A 23,579-nucleotide genomic window follows, 5' to 3' on the forward strand; every position below is an offset into this window, starting at 1 on the left:
GTTCAAAACCTAGAATAGAGCCCTAAGTTTTGTGTGAAGGAGGAAGCATATTAGTTTAGGGTCAGTTTTGTTTCTGGATAAAGGGAACAACATGGTCCTGAGATCACTGATGGGCAATATAATAATATGAAACTATATTAACTCTACCTATACCTGATGATCAATTTTCTCCCACAATTACTAGTGAAAAGATGCCTGTGTTCATGAGTCTCAGAACTGTGGAGATTGGCAGGGACCTCTGAAGACTCTGTAGTGCTCAGCCCTGCTTAGCAGGGTCAGCTAAAGCAGGGCTGCAGTGCTTGGCATTGCCCAGCCCCGTTTGGCTGTCACTGTTTTGGGTACCTTCAGCCCCTGGCACCTCTGCCAGTGTGTGGCATGCTGGCCTTTCTGTCCTGGCAGCAAACACCTGGAGGTGGATTGCTTTCATCTTCCACTCCTACAGGTTATTGTTGCAGCCCTTCTTTCTTGTGGACAAAGTGCAGGTGTGGAGCTGCTCTGTGTGGATCCAGGGGTTCTGAGAAAGGAGTCGGAAGATGGGACTGAGCTGAGTGAGGGAGTTCTTGTCCTGCAGGAGTTTGGAGAGCTGCAGATGCCATGACATCATGAAGTAAAGGCCACTGAGGAGGATCGAATTGGCTGGCCTACAGGAGAGATAATGAAGGGAAAAAGTCCCTTCTAAGCTGACTGACCCTTTTTTCAGAAGGTTTAATCATAGTGTAGGACTTATATCATGTCAGAATCTTAAGAGCTGGTATCATGCCACAGTGCCAGAACCTCCTCTAAAATATCTTCATCTTTTGCATGTATTGGGAGAAAAAAAGGCTTTCCTGGGTAGTTCTACTATGCAAGGTATAGGACAGGCTTCAGCACCATCCCTGTTTCATGCAAGCTGACTTAAATATGGTGTTGACAACTGATGTGAAGAAGTACTTCACTAATTGCCTAGGGAAAATATAATTGTATAACAATTTGGGGTGGAAGGGAACTTAAAGCTCATCCAGTTCCAGGCCCCTGCCATGGTCAAGGAACCTTCCCTAGAACAGGTTGCCCATAGCCCCATCAAACTTGGCTTTGAATGCTTTCAGGGATGGGATATCCACAACTTCTCTGAACAACCTGTTCCAGTGCCCCACCAGCCTTACTGTAAAAAATGTCTTCCTTATATCCAGGGTAAATCTACCTTCTTTGAATTGAAAGCCATTGCCCCTTGTCATGTCATTACAGCCCCTGGTAAACAGTCTCTCACCATGGGGATGGGAAAATTCCTCTTATTTTCCACACATATAGTTCCTTGGATACTTATTTCCATGGGGCTTTGGGTGTGAGGCTGTTGTTTGTTTTGTGCATGAAAGACAGAGTTTACCTCCAAATAACTTCTGTGAAATGATAAATGTATTTGAAGGAAAGAAGCATCTGTGTGGCTTGATAGCCTTTCTAACTATCCTTCATGCTGACATTAGTAGAGAAAAGGCAGTATCTGAAATAGCCTGAAGAGAAAGGAACAATGCTGGGAGTTGTTAGGAGTTATAGTTATCTGCACAAGGCTGGAAATTTGATAAACAGCTTGCTTAAAAATCATGTGAAAATTATTCTGCTATTGTAGATTATAGACATAGGTCTCTGCTTTCCCCAGCATTAATTGTTTGGGGTTTTGTTACCCCTATATACATGTGTATGTTGGAGTCTAAACACTGTTTGATGTGCCGTTTATAGATTTGCATGGTGTCAAAGACTGCAAAGACGCCCACCATGCTTGCTTGCTCAACGCCTGGATTTCACATGTCGTCCCCAGGAGTCAGCACGTTCCTGTGGGAGATTGTGGGCTGGGAGTGGGCAGAGGGGTGGGGATGATCCACAGTTTTCCTTCCAGCCTAATGAGTGCCTGCCAGCACAGCTGAGCTGGCAAAGTGAATGTTGTCATTTGCTTCTGGCATAGTCCACACGAGTCATTCCCACTTCCCAAAGCCAGGGAAGACCAAGAAAAACATGTACCATAATAAAAGGTAATTAATTTCATAATAAAGGGAATTCATTTAATGCACAGACTTCATGAGGCTGCAGAGGTATTGGTTGACTACCAGCTACTTCAGCTCCTGCAGAAATCCTGGGACAGGGAGCCCATGAACATGGGCAGGTGTCAAAGCAGCCAGAGTGCATGGGAATAAGCTGGGGTAGCCCAAATCACTTTGGTGCTTGTGCCCGGGTTTATGAGGTGAATCTTTCTGCACTTCTGGAATAAGTGAGGGGAGGGAGGTGGCTTCAGTCACCAGTACCTTTTCTCCAAATGTTCCCTTGGAGGAGCACTTTTTCTCTCAGCTACACATGGGGGAATTTAGTGGAATTAGGCAGCTATTGTGGATATCAAAAATAGGTGGTGTGACTGCCCCATTTCCCCATGCTTCACAGAATGACAGAATCACCAAGACTGGAGGGGGCCTCCAGATGTTCAAGTCCAAGTCCCTGCTCAAGCATGGTCAACTACAGATGATTGCTCAGAGCTGTGTCCAGTTGGGTTTTAAATATCTTCAAGTACGGAGACTCCACAACCTTTCTAGGTAATGTTTCAGTGTTAGATCATCTGCACAGTAAAGAAGTGTTCTCTTACATCAAGACAGAATTTCCTGAATTTGCATTTGTGCCCATTGCCTCTTGTCTCTCTGGGCATCTCTGAGAGGAGGCTGGCTCTGCCATCTTTGTTCCCCTCATTGAGTATTTAGACCCACATTGATTAGACCCCATGAGGCTTCTCCAGGCTGAACACCCCAGCCCTCTCAGACTTTCTTTGTATGACCTTTGTGGCGCTTTGCTGGACTCCAGTAAGTCCATGTCTGTCTGGTACAGGAGGCCCAGCACTGGACACAGTGACGTGGGGACGGGTGAGAGAGAGGTGTCTCAGCAGTGCTGAGCAGAGGGGAAGGGTCACCTCCCTCAATCTGCTGGCAACACTTTTCCTAATGCAACGTGGAGAGAGAATGGGTTTATGTAACTAGGGAAAGTAAGCAAAACAACACAGAGCTGGGTTTTAGGGATGTTGTTGAACATTGTTGGTGCAGTCTTCTCAGTGGAATTTGGGTCCCTTTTCACCACAAATAGGAGATCTTTGGCAGCACTCAGTATACTCTTCCTTAGGAACAGCCAGAGTTCCATTTGTTTGCCCTTGGTCCCATTGAACACTGAGCACACGCCAAGGAGGCTGAAGGGGAATGAGAGGAGGGGAAAGAAGGCTGGGAATGGAGCTGTGTAAGCAACAGTTGGGGAGGTCTTTTGAAATCATTAAACAGCAAACGAGATTCCGTAAGTCATGTTTTGCTATTGAAATTAAACTTTTTTTTTCTTAGGTCTTTAAATTTTGTTTTGTAAAACTGTGTTTATACTGGCAGTTTACTACTGGCAAACCAATTTGGAGAGGCAGACCTGATAAACCTGTATGGGAATTGCTGTGAAATATTCTAGGGAAAAAACCTTGCCATTGGCCAGGAGGTTTGGATGATGATCGAGTGGAGAGTGGAGAGGTTTTGAAACAGGACAGACGTGGAACACATGATAGCATTGCAGGAAATATATGAAACAAACAATACCAAGTCTTAAAACTGGAGGAACTGTCTGGCGTGGGCCTCCTGAGGTCCAGCAGGGCAAAGAGCAGTCAGATCTATCCTCATATTGTCCCTGCCTGCTGCTGGCATATCCTGGACTCCTTCAGGCTGGGGATTGGCTGTTTAATAAAATTCCATCTTTTAAATCTGACTTTCCTATGGACCTGTAAAAGCAGCAATTAAGGTGTTAATTAGTGAAGTACTGGAATAGCCTACTAAGTATTTCTGAAAAGCAGTTTTCTCTGGATAGCTGACAGCCTTTTCAGGTGTTTCAGAAAAGGAATGTTTTTAAACTCAGCCTTCATTGCTCTTGCTACTAGTTGCACAACAATAGAGTTTTAGTGTTTTTCTTGATCTCTAATTTGGATTGTGTTGCCCTTGCTAGTGTTAATAAGCATTCTCCTGCCAGAGTAACTCACTGGGAACAGATACCTTATTGATGCTATGTGGCACCCATATACCTGGTTCCTTGGATCATGAATCTCTCCCCAACAATGGTTTGGAATTGAAGCCTGTTGCCTTTTTTTTTTTTTTCCCTTTCATTATTTTTTTTTGCCAGAAAACATAACCAAATATGAATAGCAGTGCTTGGATTGTCACATTGCATGATTGGAAATATGGCAGTTGGCAAATTTATAGTTGAAAATTATAAAATTTACTAAACAAAAAAATGCTTGCAGAGTGATCTTTCCTCCTCTTGAAAACTTAGTGATTGTGCATCTGTTCTCTCCTGTCTTTTCCTAAGGCATATTTGTAGATTTTCACAAGGAAAAAGCATGTTTGGGAAACTGTGATTGTAAGTTAATTAAAAATAGTTTTCATTTTAGAAAACAAAATGTTTTGTCAATAGCATACTCATTGCTAATGGGTGATTGTACTTTTTCAACAATAATAAGAGATTCAATGAAGCTCTAGAAGATGTTAGGATATGATTAACTAGATAATCTATGTATTTGAGTTTTTATTCCCAAATAAGATGGATCTCCCAGAGCCAGAAGTGTGAGTTTATATTTGATAATTATATGAGACTCTTGAGCTTTCTTGCAGATTGTAATTCAATTCCATAAGAAAAGAGCTTTAAAATATGAAGAAAGAATGAGTGCTTCTAATTCCAGGAAAGCATTGTGACCAGCTTGGTCAGTCTGCTCACTCTGTCCCAAACAGAACCCAGCAGATTATGGATCATGCTGTGCTGGAGCAGCAAATAAGAGTACAGAACCCAGCAGTCACAAATTATACCTTTCTCAAATTCTGGTTTGGTTCTGTGGAAAAAATAGTTTCTGAGAGTGTTTATCAAAATGTCAGCTGTGGTTTCCTTTACTAGAGGTTATTCTGTGGTGAGGTACATCAGAAACGGATGAAAAGTGTTTGGCACTTACTGGACAACCTGTGGCAGACAAGCAACTGCCCAAAATTAGGGATCTGGACCACAGAGGCAAAAAGGTGGTGACTTGTTTCTCTGTTTCTGATGACAGGTTATGTGTGGATATGTGTGTCTTTATTCATGTATTCTTACACACATGCAGACCCACTCCATGCTCTGTAGATGTGCTACCGTGGATTATGTTCACATTACTGAAAACAACATAGGCAACTTTGGCAGATGGGGCAGAGATTCACAGTTCTGTTCCACCTCTCTGTAGAGCCAGGTCCAAGGGCTGTAAAACTAACATGGATAAAGATTAAAAAGCTGCTATAACAGAAAAATGCTCTGTCAAAATCACCTGATTTTTGCATATTGAGAATGCTTTTTCTCATCTGTAAATGTTGTTATGGAGATAGGAATACAGGTGGAGAGTCAAGTAAAAGCATACTTGGCTAAATTAGGAGAGAAAAAAAATACCTTTTGAATCTACCTAGGATAGTTACTATAACTGCTGAGTATCTTTAGGGTTTTCTGGGTCCTAAGCAAAGCACCTTATTACTGCAAAAGGTAACAGAATGTAAATAAAAAAGAAAAAAGGGGAAGTAAACATGCCCCATAAAGAATAAAATAAATTTTAAAAAGCATTGTTTCTTGTAGAAGCTGAGTTGGAGCTAACTGCATTCGTATACTTTAGTCTCCGTGGGATTTAAATTCAGATTATGCCAAACTGGATCAGTGTCATACATGAAAAGATGGGGACTTCGAAGGTAAGGCTGGGGTAGCTGTTCTGAATACCATAAATTACAAACTCATCATTTAGTCAAAGCAGCAGATTTATGGACATTTGCGTGCACAGTTTCACCTGTGGCAATTAGCTGGAAGATTAAAGTCTCACATATTTGTGCTAAGTTTTCCAAAACGTGTGGATGGGAGCTTGGCAGAGCCTCCAAGTAAATTTAGAGCATGGAGTAAGTTTAGATCAGGGAGGACCATGGCCAAGAGGGAGGGGAGCCATGAGGTGTTTTAGGAACAGACCTGTTGCTGCTGGCAGTATGGCACCAGGGAACGTGTTGGCCACACACACAGACCAAGAAGAATTTTTAACTTGCACCTGCTCAAGGAATGTTCCCATAAAGGAAATTATATAAATATATTGATTTATTGGAACAGAACAAAGTATGTCCTTCTGAGGAGAAAGAAACTTCTGTTTTGAAATAGGGGAAGATGCCAAAAGCAATAGATTAAAAGGAGGAATGGGTGGTGATATGGACTAGAAATCAATGCATTCAGTGTGGTGCAATCATTAGACACAGATGCTATACTGGAGATAAAAATGGAAATGCAAAACTAGGCTCAGGAAAGAAATTATTCATCGCTTTGCAGTTCTCTACAGGACAAGTTAAGTGCTGTCTGTCATCTGATTAAAAAGTAACTGAAAGACATCTGTCATGAAAAAACTGTAGCAAAATGGGAAAAAGTTAAAGATGAGGTTTTCCCTAAAGTTGTCTCAAAGGATGTCTTTGGTCAAATATAATTTTGTGTTTCTGTCTGGTTTATATTTAATATGCTTAAGTGTATACAAAATGTATATAACAAGTGCAGTGAATGTCTTCAGAGCTAACAGTGATGAAATGTAAGCAGTGATGAAATGTAAACCATCTAATGTTTATCAACTGTGCATTAAATATATAAATATGCATCTATTTATGCATATGTCTGTGTATACATGTATATGTACAAATATATAAGAACTAAATTTATTTTTCCAGTTTGGTTTCATCATTTTTTGTCATCAAGTTTGTGGACTCTTGCATTGCTTCCTCCCAGTGGAATACCTAGCACTGTATGTTACCAGCCTGTCTGTCCACAGCCTTGGACATGTGAGGAGTAGCTGCTAATGTGGCTGTCATATCAGAAGATATTTTCAAGACAAAGATAAAGAGGAATTCTGTGGACATCCCTGAATCTGTGAAATTTTTTTTGTTACATTCAAATAAAATAAAAGTAATCTTTTTCAATCTTACTGTAAAGAAAAGCTGTAAAATGCCTAATTTTAAGGCAAATGAGTAGTCTGTCTCCAGGCCTTAAGATTCCTAAATGAAAGAAGAATGTTGCCTTTTTGACTATTTTCAGCCTCCAATATTCAAGCATAACTTAGGTGCATGTTCACCAGTGAATCTGTGAAGTTGTGTTTGACTGAAAGCAGCAGTGAATATAAAACAAGTGTTAAGTTCGGCTAATTCCAGTTTAAAATGTTCAGATTTGGCTAATTGTATTCATTTATTTCTTCTTAAGGCAAAATGGGGAAACAAAATAGTAAGCTGGCCCCTGAGGTGATGGAGGATCTGGTGAAGAGCACGGAGTTCAATGAACACGAGCTAAAACAGTGGTACAAAGGATTTCTAAAGGACTGTCCAAGTGGTAGACTGAACCTTGAGGAGTTTCAGCAGCTCTACGTAAAAGTAAGTTGTTTACATTTACTAAGTTATTTGTTAACTTAAAAGTAAGTTATTTGGCTGTAGAAAAAGTTATGAAGTAATATAAAGCAAACATATGGTCCAGAGCTGCTGGCCATTTAGACTAAGGAATAACTTTGCTGGGAGAAGCAATGGTGAAGATGAGGAGATGAGTGGGAAGTGTTACCCTCATCACACCAGTGATTCATGTAACTATAGTGACCAGGAACCAAAAGTTTAGAAAAAAAGATGTGATTTATTCACAAGAAATATAATATATTCTCTGCACTCTGAAATTCATGGACCTCGTTCACCTTCAAAGGATGGCCGTGGTCCTGTTCAATAAACCATGATTGCTGGACACAATTACAAAAGTGGTGAAGTTTCATGATAGTATGACCTGCAGATAAATTATGCACTGTGCACAAAGGATTTCTTCCATAAACTGTAGGTATTGCCTCTATTTTTTTCCCTGCTGTCACTTCATTCCGGTTTTATTGGGAAAGGAAAGTAGGCTGATCAGTTTATTTTCTTCTTATTTTTCATTACTTTACCAAGTTCAGTGCAGTCTTTTCCTTACATTTATTATGTATTTATTCTGTAACAAGAAGGACATGGGGTAGCATAAAAAGTGTATTCATGTTACAAAGATAATTATATTTTAATTCAAAATTGAGTGTCTGCCTAAAGGTCAGAGACTTCAAAGTAATGTTAATTAGGAGAAATATTGAATGGCAATGATGAGCTGTAGGATCAGAACAGCTCGTAAATACAATGTGAGGTTGAATAAAAATAAAACAGCCTTTCAAATGTAAGTAGTTAATATTGAGCACAATGACAATTTTTGCAGACCAGTGGGACTGTCATTTCCCTCATGTATGCTACTGTTCTTTCCTAAATTTCTTCAGCCTTGAACCAGATCACTGTGCAAATTACTACCTAGACCCTTTTTCTTTCTAATGAACGGTTCTAGCAAAAACTTCTAACTGAGCTTACATAAATAAGTTTCTGTCTTCATATTTTAATATTTATTGCTGAAGATGTTGCCTAGCAATCATTCTCTTAAGAAACAAATGAGTTTGTAATGAATTATATTTTCAGATGAAAGAATTTGTAGAGCCTCAGGTATTTTGGTTGTTTTTGACTGATAATTTATAAATCCCATTTTAAACAGTACTCACTGCACATCCAGCAAGAGCAGACATCCTGTCATTTCTCATACCTGTTTCTGGGAAAAGTAAAAGGTCTTTACAAAATTTGTAATAAAGTATGTCAACTCTCCAGAAATCATTGTTTCTTTTTGGAAAATCAGAGTAAAGGTTTTTTTGTTTGCTTGTTTGTTTTTTTTTTTTTGTTTGGTTTTTGTTGGTTGATTGATTTCTTTGTGGTTTTTCTTTGTTTGTTTTGGTTTTTGGGTGGTTTTTTTGGGTTGTGGTTTTTTGTTTGTTTGGTTTGGGTTGGTTGTTTTTTTTTGTTTGTTTGTTGTTGGGGTTTTTTAATGAATTTGTGTGCTGTGAAAAAAACATCTTCTGAAAACATGCCAGAACTGCCAGGACTTCCCTCCTTCAAAGGGATGTTTGAAGCGTTCATAGATATTTCACAAGATACTTTACTCATGAAGACATATCAGAGAGTAAATTCAGTATCATGCTTGCAGAGATGGTAGTGCAAAAAATAACATGAAGAGTGCAAGCAGTATTTTGCTCTTGAAATTTGAAGACAGCTTTGTAGTCTTACTGAGCTGCAATATCCGGCTTTTAGCTTTACAGCCTCGTGTATCTTTAGATACAGACATCAAAAACGATTCCCTCCCTTGCTTTGGTAGTTGTGGGGTTTCATTTTTGCGCTGTAATGGCACCACCATATATTTAGTCCAGTTTATTGTCATCGTATATTTAATGTTTATACAGGGCAAAATACTTATTTTGCAGAGGAGAAATACGATTAGCTGTTGTAAATCCAGAGCTTTACTTCTCTCTGTGTTGCAGAAATGCTTGTAAAATAATGTCTCTGAGGAGCTCATAGTCTGAGTGTTGGCCTGGTGGCGGCTTCTCTTGTTTAGGACATTCTGTCTGCCCCAGCTGCTGGCTGCAGATAAACCCCCAGATGCGAATTTGATGTTTCCAGGATGAGCCACCAGCAGGAGACCTAAATCATTATGATTACATTTATTGCATTTCAGTTCACTTAAAGTATATTCAGGGTGAAAATACATGAAGCATGTATTGATTCGTAATTCCTCTGCATGAACTTATTTGTAATGATGATATTTATCTGTTGTTCTGAACTGGATTTTATTGAAGAAGATTTCCATAGATCAATATATTTTGAAAAAAAAAATACAAGACTTTCCTTCATTTCCAATTTACATTGACCTAAGATGACACTGTTTCTTTGTTCGTGAGAGCTGTGTGGTGCATTTTCGTGTGTGTTGATAAAAAGGTGTTGGTCACCTAACTTAGAGGCAAAGAAAACTTTTCTTTTTACTTACACCCAGTAGAAAATACCCTCAGCTTAAAGATCCAAAACACTTTATATTAGCAAGACTTTGAGGTGAATTTCCTGGTTATCTCCACTTCTCTTCCATCAGAACTGTAGAGTGGGGTGCACAATCTTAGGGCATATAAACTGTTTGGGGTTTTTTTAAATGAAACATAACTAGATATGTCCTGGGATCACACCTAATGTGTTACTATATCTAATGCCTGCTAAAAAGCTTGAGTTGGTCTGAAATGGAACCTCCAGAATATGTGTGATGTGGATGTCAGGTCCTCAACATGAACTCTCCCAACTCTACATATTTGCATCAATTGTGCTGTGCTGTTTACTGATGTAGATGAAGACTGTATTGACTAAAGGGGGAATTACTCTAGTTTGGCTTGGAAACATTTGTTATTGAAATTTCCATTATGAATACTAATCATCCAGTGCTTAAAATAAATAGCAGTTACACAAATGGACTTTACAGAAAAATTATTTGCAACACTTTTAGTGGAAGTATCTATAAAAATATTTAGTCAAGAACACCCCTTTTAAATAAGCAGCTAATAGGCAGAAATATACTTTTTACTATTGCATATTTAATGATTTCTGCAGTATCATAGGTTCATTAAAAATACTGGTCCATTTTTGGGTAGATAGATTCTTCTTGGGATACAAAATATGTGGCAAACTGTTAGGGCTTATGTTTCCCTCCATGGTGCTGAATGAAGTGAATGCTTCAGCAGTTTTTGGAGTAGTTTATTGAAGAGTTGGTTATATACTGCAAGCCCAGAGCCACAAAGAGACCTAAGTACTGAAACACTGAGTTAGCTGTCCTGATGGTCTGCACAGAGCATGGGAGGGGGACAAATCTGTGGATAACATTCTGAGGAAGCTAAAACTCAAGCCAACATTTTGTAAACAAATGTGCAAAACCACAAGGTATTGCTCAGCATAGCAGCTGGTGCTAAATTCTAAGTTTCTCTGGGGTATATGCATCTATTTTCATATGAGAGTTGCATCTTTCTGCAGAAAACTGTCTAGAACAGTAGAAAAGGCAAAATCAACTGACTGGAGTCCTTTTGCTTTCTCTCTTAAGTAACAAAAATAATGTAATTGTCTTACCTTTATCACAGAAGTTTAAGTACTCCTTAAGCTGTAGAAAACTGAATCAGTTAGAGGAAGAACATTGCCAGCAGGTCGAGGGAGGTGATTGTGCCCCTCTTCTCAGCCCAGGTAAGGTGCATCTGGAGAGCTGTGTCCATTTCTGGGCTCCTCAGGACAAGAGAGAGCTGGAGCTCCTGAAGAGAGTCCAGCAGAGGGTGACAAAGATGATGAAGGGACTGAAGCATCTCTGTTACGAGGAAAGGCTGAGGGAGCTGGGCCTGTTCAGCTTTGAGAAGAAATAACTGAGAGGGGACCTCATCAATGTCTATCAGTATCTGAGGGGATGTGTCATGAGGATGGACCAGGCTCTGCTTCCTGGTACCCAGAAACAGGACAAGAGGCAGAAACTGGTGCACAGGAAGTTCCACCTGAATATGAGGAAGAAATTCCTTACTGTGCAGTGACCACACACTGGAACAGATTTCCCAGAGAGGGTGGGGAGTCTCCTTCACTGGAGATATTCCAGAACCCTCTGGATGCAGTTCTGTGCCATGTGCTCTGGGATGACCCTGCCTGAGTGGAGAGGTTGGACCAGATGACCCACTGTGGTGTCTTCCAACTTTACCCATTCTGTGAATTATCATGTCTCTGTTTGAATCTGCACTGCCTGCCCTCTCCTTCATCTACCTGTGATGAGATATGACCTTCTGGGCTGCTGGAAATATCCCAATTAACCTCTTTTTCTGTAGGAAATAGCATCAGACAAGCTGGAACCTAGAATTTCCTTCTTCAAAGAGAATATCCTAACTGTTAAGCTTAATCCTTACTGGCTGTCTTAATTTTCCTTTTTGCTCTCCTAAAAAGTCCTTAATTCTTTTATCTTGCATAAAGCTACATTAGCATTGTGGGCAGAGAGCTAAGGAATTAATATACAAAACTGTCATTAAAGTAAAATATACCAACAAAAAACTCTTGAGTGTTCCTATCATTCTTCAGGGTTTCTTGCAGTCTAGAGGGCCAAACACATTTTCCTTCAGATCTTTTGAATTCCCTGGGTTTAGATGAATATGCCCTAGAGTGTGTAAGCGTGCATAATCACTGCTAATATTCACAGGAATTATGCATGTTTATTAAGTGGAAAATAGGCTTCTATATTGTGATACTTCTTGGAACTGGGTCACTGAACATGAGAAGCATATCTCTGCATTAATAGAAACAAGAACCAATGGTCCTTTAACTGGAAGGGTACAGTTAGGAGTGATCGTGATATAATGCTAACATTAAATAAGTAACTTCGTGAATTTATTGCACCTATATTATTTAGCTATGTTTTGGAGTCTTATAGGCAACTTTTAAATGAAGAAAAAAAAATAAATTCATTAATTAGAATCAAATGTTTCATCATATTTTTTGCTTCTGTCTCACATTTCCGGCCTTGAAGGGAATTGATTTCTATTCCTTCATTTTAATATGTGTAGAACAAAAGAATCTCAAAAATCTATTGAAATTTAAGTGGGTGTGTTTGCAGCCTCTTTCAAGACAGATTAGCATCTTTCTAAAGATGGCACAGAGCTCCTCAAAATATCAGGTTAGAGCTGGATTTCAGGCTTTCAGTGGCTGTAAAAAAGTAGGATTCCAGAATGGCACAGCTGTGTTTACAGATGTCCCAAACACAGATGCTGCTGTACTGGCAGAAACTGATGTTTCCTGGGATCATTTCTTAACTGGTGGAGCTGTGCTGGTTTTGTGACTATGCTTTGGCCACTTAAGCTCTCCCTATAAAAGGAATATTTCTAAGGTATGTTATACCAGTGTTAGGTATATGATGCCAAATATAATTAATATGTTTAGCATATTATACCAATCCTGTGTTACTGTGGAACTACAGCGTGTCTTGAAATAATGTATAAATATGATATATAATTAGAAAAAATACTTATCTACCCACACAATGACTTTAGCCTTGCTGCTACCTTCCAGATCACATCTGGTATGCCAGCAGTATTTCTGGACAGTATGACAGGATATTTTCTGGATGTATGACCTGAATTTAACTGCAAAGAAAACATCATGTGTATTTATTTATAAAGATGACTCTAAAATTTTTTTAAGTTGGTTAATATTACTGCTGTGTTTCTGAATCTTTCAAACTGATATAGAATAATAAAACTAATATTGCTATTTTAGAAATGTTTGATGCAAACAAATAGAGCAACAAATAGCACTGGTCTGGGGACATCACAATGTGGCTCTGTAAGTGCATATCTAGATAGGGAAATAGGGGCTGGACAGGAATGACAGTAATGTTACTGGCCTCAGTAGAAGTTTTGCTTGTGGGGATTGTAAAACAGTTGATGAGGTAGAGATTCTTAATGCATTCCTTAAGCACTTCATACAAATCTGCACATCTGATACAATTACTGTAAATCATTAGAAAGAAATTCTCTTTTTCACCAGAAGTTCAGTGAAGTTCCTATGAAAAGAAAATTAATACAGCAGAATCTAAACAGCAGTGTGCTGAAAAGCAACTGTGCTTGTGGTTCAGCACTATCACTGGGGAGTGCTTTTCAGGATGAGCAATGTGCTTGGTGCTCCAAAGCTGTATTAAAACTGGGCTCTGATAACTTTAAAACCAAAAGAGACTGCAATTGCTTTTCAAACAGAACTTGGCTAAAAAAAAGGGCATGGTCTTGTTGCCTGGATGTTTTCCATACAAAACTGCTTTAGCCATTATTCATTTTCTTCTCTTTATAGATATGAATAGGCAGGTGCTGTGCCAAAATGCAGGTCTACTCCTAAACCACATAAAAGGCTTATTATATATTTCAAACAGAAGCTGAGATTGTGCTCCATGAATTTTAAAACAAAGGGCCAGAATGCTTCTTACTTTTAAAACCAAAATCAAACAAACCCCAAAGGCAGTGTTAACTTTGAAGCTGACTGAGCAATTCAGGGAAAGGGAGGATACTGGTAATGTGCCTCTCTGCTGCATTTCTGTCTCTGTGCTTATCCCAGGAAAAATAATGTCTGGACTTAATATCATTTTGTGGAACAGATTTTAAAATCTGTCTTTAGTAAACAGAGCTTTAAGGATCAGCAACCATATTGAAAAACAAAATAGAGTAAATAAACATGGATTCTCATTTAAGCTGCAAAGCAAATTGAAAACAGTAATTTCCAGAAGAGAACCAGCATGCTGGGTAGCAAACAGTTCTGAAAATATGGCTGTAAATCACAACACTGGATACTAAGAGCCTTTAACAATGTGGAATGGAGTCAGTTTAGATTGAAACACTAATCTCAGTGAAGCTAATGGGAGTTTTCATTCCTGATCCTTACTTAAGCTCTTAGGACTGTACTGAGCTCCCAAAATTGTTTATCGTTGTGACACCCGAGTGCAGTGAAGTCTGGTGCAAGCTCCATTAACCATTAGTGTCCAGTCCTACAAGCTGGATCTGGAGTCTGGAGAGCTCCTCTCATCACGTGCGAAGAATGTGCACACTGGGACCTGTCATTTAAAGGCAACAGTGGTTTAAAAACTAAGTCTGGGGTGGGGGGAAGGGATGAAAATAAGGGTCCTGAAGCTGTTAAAAAAAGTTTCAAAAGCAAAGAAGGACAAGTGCTTTTCTACTCTCAGTGTTATGGCTAGTGGCTAATTTTAAAGGCTGAAATACTTTTTCTTATTTTTTTTCTTGCTTCTGTTGCAGAGCATATAATGGCCCATATCCTCCAGACAATCTCCTCTGGAGACTGTAAATCTGGAAAATGAGGAAATCAGACAAATTTAAGAGATGAAATCTAAACAGCTAAATCTTAATTGCTCCAAATAGTAGCTTGTGGAGTATCCTGGCTAGTGGAAAGAATCTTCCTAATGCTTGAACAAATCAGTAACATATGCTGACGCTGTGTCTGGAAGAGGCAGGAATCATGGTCACATGAATCCAAAAAGCAGTCCAACTGTCTAATGGCATCTCCAGGGCTTACAGAGTCAGCAGATGTGTGGAATGCAAAGGTTTAGTCCAAACCTCTGATTATTACCAAGTATTGAATATAACTGTAACTCTGTGGCTATATGTGGTTCTTAGAGGCACTCAAAACTCACTTGCAATGCATTGAAGAGAGTACATCCAGACAGGACAAGATGATCCAGCCTGGAATGCTTAAAAATATCACCATGTACATGCATGCCCTAGTTTCCACCATAGTCTGATAAAAGAATGCAGGCTGGGTAAATTTTCCAACAATAACATGCAAATTACTTTCACTTTATCTTTTGTTTTGAAGGAAGATCACCAGTTTCCAAAACTGTCATGCATTTTTATAAGAGACCTTGTTCCTTTACAGCTCACCTTTGATCTATGTTGTACTCCTCCGAGAAATCAAAACAATGAATTTGGGATACTGTGATTATTTCTGAAGCAAAACACTGAATTTATTAATAAGGTTATCTGAAGGGTAGTAAAGGAGTGCTGCAGCTTGGATGGAGAGAGCCATTGCTAACACAAAGAACAAAAGTGCTCAGAGAAAAAAACCTGAACTGTCAGCACCAAGTCCCATAGCTGTTATCGTGTTCAGACCTACTATTTGTTGTAACAATGCTTATTTTACCACTGTTACACAGTCCTCACAGCAGCTATCAAGACTGATCAGTGGTTCACAACCTCTATACAATCCATTGCAAAGTCAAGTGTTTCAGACATTTTTCATCCTGAAACTTCTGCTTCCTACCTCCCTTCATCCCGTCTCAGTGCTTTCCTTCTCATCACAAGGAAGAGTATTCACAAAACCAGTGAAAAATCCTTGAGGATGTGCAGGAGAGAGAGAGAATATTGACTGTCTTCTTTTGGAGATCTTCCCTTCTCTTGCAATCAAATAAAATCATCATGAATGGAGCTCATAAATCTCTATATTGTGTCTGAACAGTTGAAATGCAAAAAGGTTAAACTGTTTGCTTGATGTTTTTTGCAAAGTCAGGGTTGAAATTACTTCATGGGTCAAAATATAAATGTCCTTTACTTCAATTCTTTGGAGTGAGGGTTTGTTCTTTTTTCCTACAGAATGTCTTGGCAATGCCTTCCTGGAGTCATACATACACATATCAGTATGGCACTTCTGGCCAGATGTTAAATATCTAATCTAGATCTACACAGGTTTCTGTGCTCTACAGTTAAACTGTGACCATGTCTTAGTGGAAACCTGTATTTTAGATAAAGGATTTTGGATTTTGAAATGCAGAGCATCCTTTTAGGATGATACCAGCCTTATTCTGAAGGCTAGTAAGCAGGTGTTTTTGTTACTTGAGAGAAAGTGAACTAGGGTCTTTCAGGGATTTCTTCTTGTCACATTTCTTGAACTATAAACATTTCTGTTGGTTTAATATATTCAAAAAAAAAAGCTGTTTAGTATTACAGGGTTCCTGAAGGAAGCATTAAACCAGGGCACTTCATTTCAGCACTGGAGTAAATTATTGTGATGTAAAGTTTTTTAGTTTTAAATATTGAAGTGCTTTCCTCTAGTATCAAAGTGTGTTTTCAATATCTCACTTGTGCACAAGGCCTGGAGCTGAAAAGAGCATTCTTATTTCATAAGGTATGGGCAGGAACTTTGTGCTCTGAACTGCATTCCTTCACCCCACTGCGCCGTCTCTGACTCCATGCCTCACCTTCTCCTCCCTCTCTCCTCACAGGAAACTCATCCGTCCTGCAGAAAGTTAATTTACCTTACTAATATGTACTTGGTGGACAGCTGTGGGTCACTGTAGCTGGGTATGAATCTCTCAAAAATTAAAGGGATGCATTAGAGTGAACCATGGCACTCGCAGCCAGGCATTGCTTGTGTCAGCCTGCTCCATCTGCTTGTGGTGTGCTGAGATGGGAAATCACTGTTACCACTGCAACACATGCTGCTGTGGGAAGCTATAGCTGTGCAGGCAATGAAACATCAAGTGCTTTTTCAGGGTACTGTGATATGGAAAAGTCTTTGGGAGCTCGGTGAGTTACCAAGTTAAACACAGTTTTTATTATCATGTAGACATTAGTTGACATTACAGTCAGATTTCTACTACTCGTAGCCTGAATGTTTCCAGTGCCTTGGGATATCAACTTTCTTTTTCTTCAATGAGAGTAAATTTCCATCTTTTCATGTTTAATTAAGGCTCACAGGAATAGACTGTTTGCACTGACAAACCCAATGATTGCTGAATTGAGATGACTTACTGCTACCTGGCATGAGAATTAGGTAGCTATCCTAATTTTATATTCAATCACAAACAAAGCAAAATGAGAAAAACATATGGCTTGGAAGATAAAGTAATAAACACAAGGAAAATCAGACAGGAGAAGATTTTGCCATTTTACTAAAATACATATGAAACATTCTCAGAGAAGTGTGGTGTGAAATCCACCAGGTTAAGGAATTGTGAAGGTTGGCTGTCTGGTTGCATGTAATAGCCCAGAACTTACCATGCAGCTCTAAATAAAATCTCCCTGTATTCCAGTGGAAGAGCAGTATATACAAAAGTGTAAATCAATACTGCAGTTCACCTCAAAGTGAATATCAATTGGGGATTATTTCCATGTTAACAAAAAAAGGAATTAAAGTTCTTACATCATTAATTGAAATAAAATTGTATATGGAGCTTATCAGCTGCTTTCAGAAGAAGTATATTGTTGTAATGCTAGGTTGAGTTTAGCAAGCTGCAGCTCTCCCTGAGCTCAGTGGAGCTGCTTAGGGCAGTGTGACCATTGTCGCACTCCCGCAGTCCATTTCGGACGGCCCCGCGCTCTTGCTCCGGTAGCTGTCAGCCTTACAGCACAGTGACGGCGAAGGAGGCCAGAAGGGTCCCTCCCTGAGGGTTTCAGAGGACTTTTAAACACATCTTGTTCTGGCTACCCCCAGAGGCAGGGAGACCCCGTGGTCCGGGCGCAGGGCAGTCTTCTCAGGGGTGATACATGGGCGGTACATGGGCGGGGTTGGGGTACAGGAACCAACAGGGAGATCCTGAGGGAGCGGCCAGGGCTAGGGGCAGGGGAATGTGGGGAGGAACAATGTGAAAGGCATTTAATAAATGAATCAGTGGGGAGTACACCACCACAGTATATTAAATTATGAAGTTATTTCGAGATGGCTCTAGAGGTCCCCTTTCATTTGGTAGGATATACCCTAGGACTGCTGTTATCCCTTACTAGGAGATTACACACCTCTGAGCATTCTTATGACTCTTCACAGCTTTCTTTGACAGATACTCTCTAGTTTGCTCCTCCCTGTCAAACCCATTAGGGTAGGAGATGGATGAAGCCCTATTCCAAGATATATGAATTTTGGCTGTGTGATTCCTGTCCCTGGTGCTAACACCAGATGCACAGGGACTGATCAAAAGGAACAGTCCTTGAATTTGCTTTTGTGTTCGCAGGCTACTACTACTACTCGTGTCCATGTTGGCTGTATCTGTGTCCCTCTTCTAAATACCTTTTCAGTTCTGAAAAACTTTGATTGTGTTGGTGTTTATTACTGCAGCAATTACAGTGCCTAAATTTATGCGTCAGTGCAGATAATTACAGCTTATATCATTTAACTGAAATGATGGAGTTGTTTAAGAATGGATCAACTAAAACAAGAAATTGTGTTGTGAAAGCCTCACAGGACATCACAGGTCTGCAGATAAATTTCGGGGATGTACTTCCTCCTAGCATGGATCTGTTTTCACCACAATAAACTCCAGCCGGCTGTTTTTCATCCAGCTGCTCAGTGCTGGTCTCTGGAAGGTGATGCTGTTTGGATGTGGTCCTGGTGATCTGCAGATGTCCTTAGCTTCCTTCTGTCCTTCTGAGTCCTTCTATCCACACACACATGCCTTTGCCCTGGCAGGAAAGGATGGAGCTGTTTCTTCTTTGAAATCGCTGCTTCCCACCTACCCTCTGCTTCCCACTTACCCTCTCACCCACACCTTGGCAGGTCGGGTGCTGTTCCCTGTGCTCAGTTAGGAATCCTAATTTCATTCAGGAGGAAAACACAAATCCTTCCCTCAGGGTCCAATTTCTACATTTCAGTACAAAGCATCTTCAGCACATTGAGTCATACATTACGTGTGGGTCGGTACACTCGGAACAAACATTATGTACACACGTTAGACTTCTTGAGTAGGACAAGTGATTTAGGTGGCAATCACTTCTGAGCTCACAGTTGCTTAGTGGTGACCAAATCCCACAGTTTTCTTGGAGGAATACAGTCACACCATCTCATGTGTATCTAGAGCCACAGAAAGGTACAGCTGAGCATCAGCTTCACAGTACTGATATTGCACAATTGTTTTCATCTCATCTCTTCTGTTGCACATTTGTACAGAACAAGGGATGTCTTATTACTCTATTTATTACTCTTAGAAGTCAAACTTCCCAATATTTTATATTTAAATATTTTAGATATTTATTTATTTTAAAATATAATTTCCATGCTTGACATTTGTTTGGTTGATTGTGTTTTTTGAAAACAAGATAATACTTCAGATAATACCAGGCCTGAGAAAGGTACATTTTCTGGGTTCTGCCACACTGTGGTTCTTAAGAGCCCAGCAAGCAAACTGGGGTTAAAGCCTAGAACATGATGCTGAAAATTGCAGTTTATAATAGTAATAGTAATATTTAATTATAAAGTTGCTATATTAGTCCTGGCTTGAAGAAGCAATTATTTATCTGTCAATTAGTTCTTGCTACAATTAAATGCAGTATATGACAAGGGAAACCCAACAAATTAGTGGCCTTGTGTTAGAATTGCTTTCTCAGTGCCGCAAATTAGCCCCTGTGGTGTATTAGTCTATCCACTCATTTATTCTTAAGATTCTTTTCCCCAGGAGTTTTTCTGTATAGCAGGAAAATGATGTTTAATGGACCTGAGGTTATTTTCCCAGAGACATAAATTCTGGGATTATTCTAATGTACGGCCAAGAATTGTAGGAGTAAAGATATTTCTGCTTCCTGTATCTACTACCCTGGGGTGTCTTTGAAACATGAAAAATCATGAGAAAGAGCACATGCTCTGAAACAACCTGAAAGGAGACCCTATTTTCTTTCTCAGAAAATTTAGTTTCTCCTACAGAAAATCACCAGCAGGTCCACAGAAATATAACTGAGTAATAAAATACTGCTAACAAAAGGTAAATGCTGGTCTTTGTACCCAGCAGTTTCTTTTAAAGTGGTGTACCTCGTCGTTACTTGTCTGTAAGAATAATGACATTTTGCCAAAGAAATGAAATCTCTTTCCAAAGGATGAATTGAACACATTCAGTATAAAAATTACGTTAATTGGTAGCCAAATTTATTAAAGATACAAGATTCAAAATCACTAATTTGGCACACAAGCTTCTAATAATCCTATAGAAGTGGACTATCTCTGGGAAATTAGCTCTTGAGCTCTATCCATCAGGCAATTATCAGTGGGAGAGAAAAAAACAACTGTATTCTGGCTGTCCAAGGTTGGAATTTTTTCTTCACAGGCACAATAAATAGTTTTTGCTAGAAATAAAGAGACTGCCAAATCAACCTATCTGAATAAAAAGTATGTCGTTCTTTACACATGGGAAAAGTGCTCCAGAACAGTTAATCCCTATGAAAACATTATCCCTGGATTATCACCAGTAGTACTTGCCTTCAGGCAGTTTTCAGTTATTTGTTTCCATTTTCTATACATGTACCCAGTGTTTTTATTTCCACGTGACTGTTCATCTCAATCATTTTCTTTGCTCTCATCTATTCTGGGCTCATGCGTGTGCATTTTACATGTTGCCAGAGTACTTTGGGCTATATTTATGTTTCCAGATTCATAGAAGTATTGTTCCACATATAATGCTGTGAAAGCCAGTTTGTATTCCTAAGAGGACCACTGATTTCTGTGGATTGGCCCATGTCACTGCAACGTACATCAGTGGATGAGAATATTTTGTGTCTTTTCTCCTTCCCTTTTATGTAGACATGATATAAAAATTCCATGGTAGTCCTGTATGTGGGTGGTGTGAGTGAGTTCACGTAGCTTGCTGGCTGAAGAAGCCTCACACAGGTTTTATTGCCAGCACGTTGGTGTAATAGCTGGGTCAAGGGACAGCTGAAGTCGTGTTGCTATGCAGACAGGATGTCTTGGAGCCAAAAGAAAAACAAAGGGAGAAAGAAACTCTTTACAAGAAATGCAGTCCATAGTTACTGTGGATCACGTAGTGTATAACCAAAGGGAGTGGTAACAGTGCATGTCACACTTACACTGAAGTGGAAACACTATGGTGGAGGGTAAGTTTGACCAAAGGGAGGATAGTTCTTTGATATAATCTATAATGGATTAAAAATGTACTTTTTAAAATTACCAGAACTCATTTATTGCATTAAAGCCTCAATTCTTGCTGTCTTGCTATCCTAAGTTCAGAAAATGCAATATAATGAAAAAATGTTTTCCTCCTCAAGCAACAAAGTGCCCTCCTTCTTCCAGAAGATGCAACCTTGTCATCTCCAAACTCCTATACAATCCTGGCTGCCAGGCATGTGGAATCTTCAGATACATCCCATTTTTTCTTAACCGTAATGTCCTTTTCTTTCCTTCTCAGCCAGCTCCTATCCTTCTTCCCTAGGCCACTGGCTAGATGAGTGGTGAAGCCTGGTGAGATGTCTGCATCTCTGTCCTTTTCTTCTCCAGCTTTTGAGCGTCTGCACACTTGGCTTTGTGTCTTCAGCATAATGAGAAGCTTGCTGTTAGTTGTGCTCATTCAGCCTATGATTGGGACTTGGTCATTTTATTTTAATTTGTCTCTCTCCTTACTTCAAGACAATATCAGTCCAATATCAGAAGGCCAACCCAATCCTTTATGCAAAGGAGAACCTTATAGCTGGAAACTTTTCTGACATATAAGTTTACAGACACTGGCAAGATACTGCAGAGCAAGGCAAAATGAATGGGCATTTGTTATTCATTGTTAATGGTGCTGAGAAACACTTCAAGAAAAGGAACTATACAGACTTTTTACTTGACCTAAAATGAAATGTCTCCAGAAAGATTTTTGAAATGCCTTCCTTTTAATCTTTAAAACATATAAATTTCTAATTTATAATTCCATGGGGGGGGGGCATTCTTTGTAAATTTTTAGTTTTTTAAACTTTTTTTGCAGTAATGCAAGTTATATACATGGTGGTATCAAACAGTATAGGCTTGAGAAATGAAAGTAAATTTAAAAGAGAACAAATTGAGGTTGGGTAAGTGTAAACTTGCTGTAGACTTTGAAAGATCTAAAATTACATTTATTTTTATAAACTGAAGAGTCTTAAAAGTTGAGACAGATGCTGAAGATAATGTTGGCAGGGGGACATTATATAGACAAGCCATTCCATATTTAAGGTTATACATCTATAATAAAACACATGGTTCTGAGAAGACCTGCAGTGCAGAATTTAGATAAGGTTATAAATAAACAGATTGAATAACCAGTGGTTCTCTTCAAATCCATGGGAGACCTGACACCTGTGGACTAAGGTTTGGCTTGCAGTTTCTTGTTTTATAACATATGAAACACTGCAAAAGAATGACAGATGGCCTTATGACTAATTTTTTTTGTGATGAAAATATGGTCACCTCTTTTTGTCTCTTGTGTGGAAATTTCTTCTCTCTTGGTAGCTCTCACAAGCAAATAATCCATTATTAAGCTGTTCCTGAAGTGATAAACATGGTATCTGGAAGCACAGAGGAGAAGATGCTGGATTGGGCACTCCTGGGAACTCCCATTCAAGCCATTGTGGGTTTTTCAGCTCATTGGCCAAACAAATCAGATTACCACATCTGTTTAGCCAGATGGTCTTTCTAGTGTCATGGAGCAAGTGCAGTCAAAACACTATCTATAACTAGCACAAGGATTGTATTGGCAACTTGATGCAGAAAAGGAGTTACATTGCAGAAAACCCCTATTGATGGCATTTGATGACAATTTCCTTTTCTAACTGGCAAATCATCTGAGCACCATCTCCAGCCATGGTTTGGTTAGGTGGAAGCCTATCAGGCTGAGTAGAGCTATGGCTGGTTTCTAGATTGCAAGATGGGAACACTAATCTATTAATATTAGAATCATGGAACTGGTTGAGTTGGAAGGAATCTTAAAGATCATCCCGTTCCAACCTGCCTGCCATGGGCAGGGATGCCATTCACTAGACCAGGTTGCTCAAAGCCTCATCCAGCCTGTCCTTGAACACTGCCAGGGATGAGACATCCACAGCTTCTCTGGGCAACCTGTGCCAGTGCCTCACCACCCTCACAGGAAAGAATTTTTTCCTAACATCTAATCTAAATCTGTTCTTTTTCAGCTGAAAACCATTGTGCCTGTCCTGTCACTGTCTGCCCATATAAAAACTCCTTCTCCCTCCTTTCTATAAGCCTCCTTTAAGGTACTGAAAGGCTGCTATAAGGTGTCCCCAGCATCTTCTCTTCTTCAGGCTGAACAACCCCAATTCTCTCAGCCTGTCCAGCACTCGGAGAACCTTTGTGGCCTCCTGTGGACTTGCTGTTAACACATCCATGTCCTTCCTGTGCTGGAGACCCCAGATCTGGATGCAG

The 23,579-nt window shown here is 39.5% G+C and overlaps 1 protein-coding gene across 1 annotated transcript in view; it reads left to right on the plus strand.

Annotated features, from left to right (window-relative positions):
• The window catches only part of VSNL1 (visinin like 1), an 88,070-nt gene that overhangs the window by 33,132 nt on the left and 31,359 nt on the right, over positions 1–23,579 (plus strand). Inside the window, exon 2 of the mRNA XM_069008632.1 lies at positions 7,255–7,421. Coding sequence (XP_068864733.1) covers positions 7,260–7,421 — 162 coding nt within the window. The 5' untranslated portion in view covers positions 7,255–7,259. The remainder of the gene's footprint in view (positions 1–7,254; positions 7,422–23,579) is intronic.

This window comes from Aphelocoma coerulescens, chromosome 3, assembly GCF_041296385.1.
Source record: "Aphelocoma coerulescens isolate FSJ_1873_10779 chromosome 3, UR_Acoe_1.0, whole genome shotgun sequence".
In the NCBI taxonomy this organism is placed as follows: domain Eukaryota; kingdom Metazoa; phylum Chordata; class Aves; order Passeriformes; family Corvidae; genus Aphelocoma; species Aphelocoma coerulescens.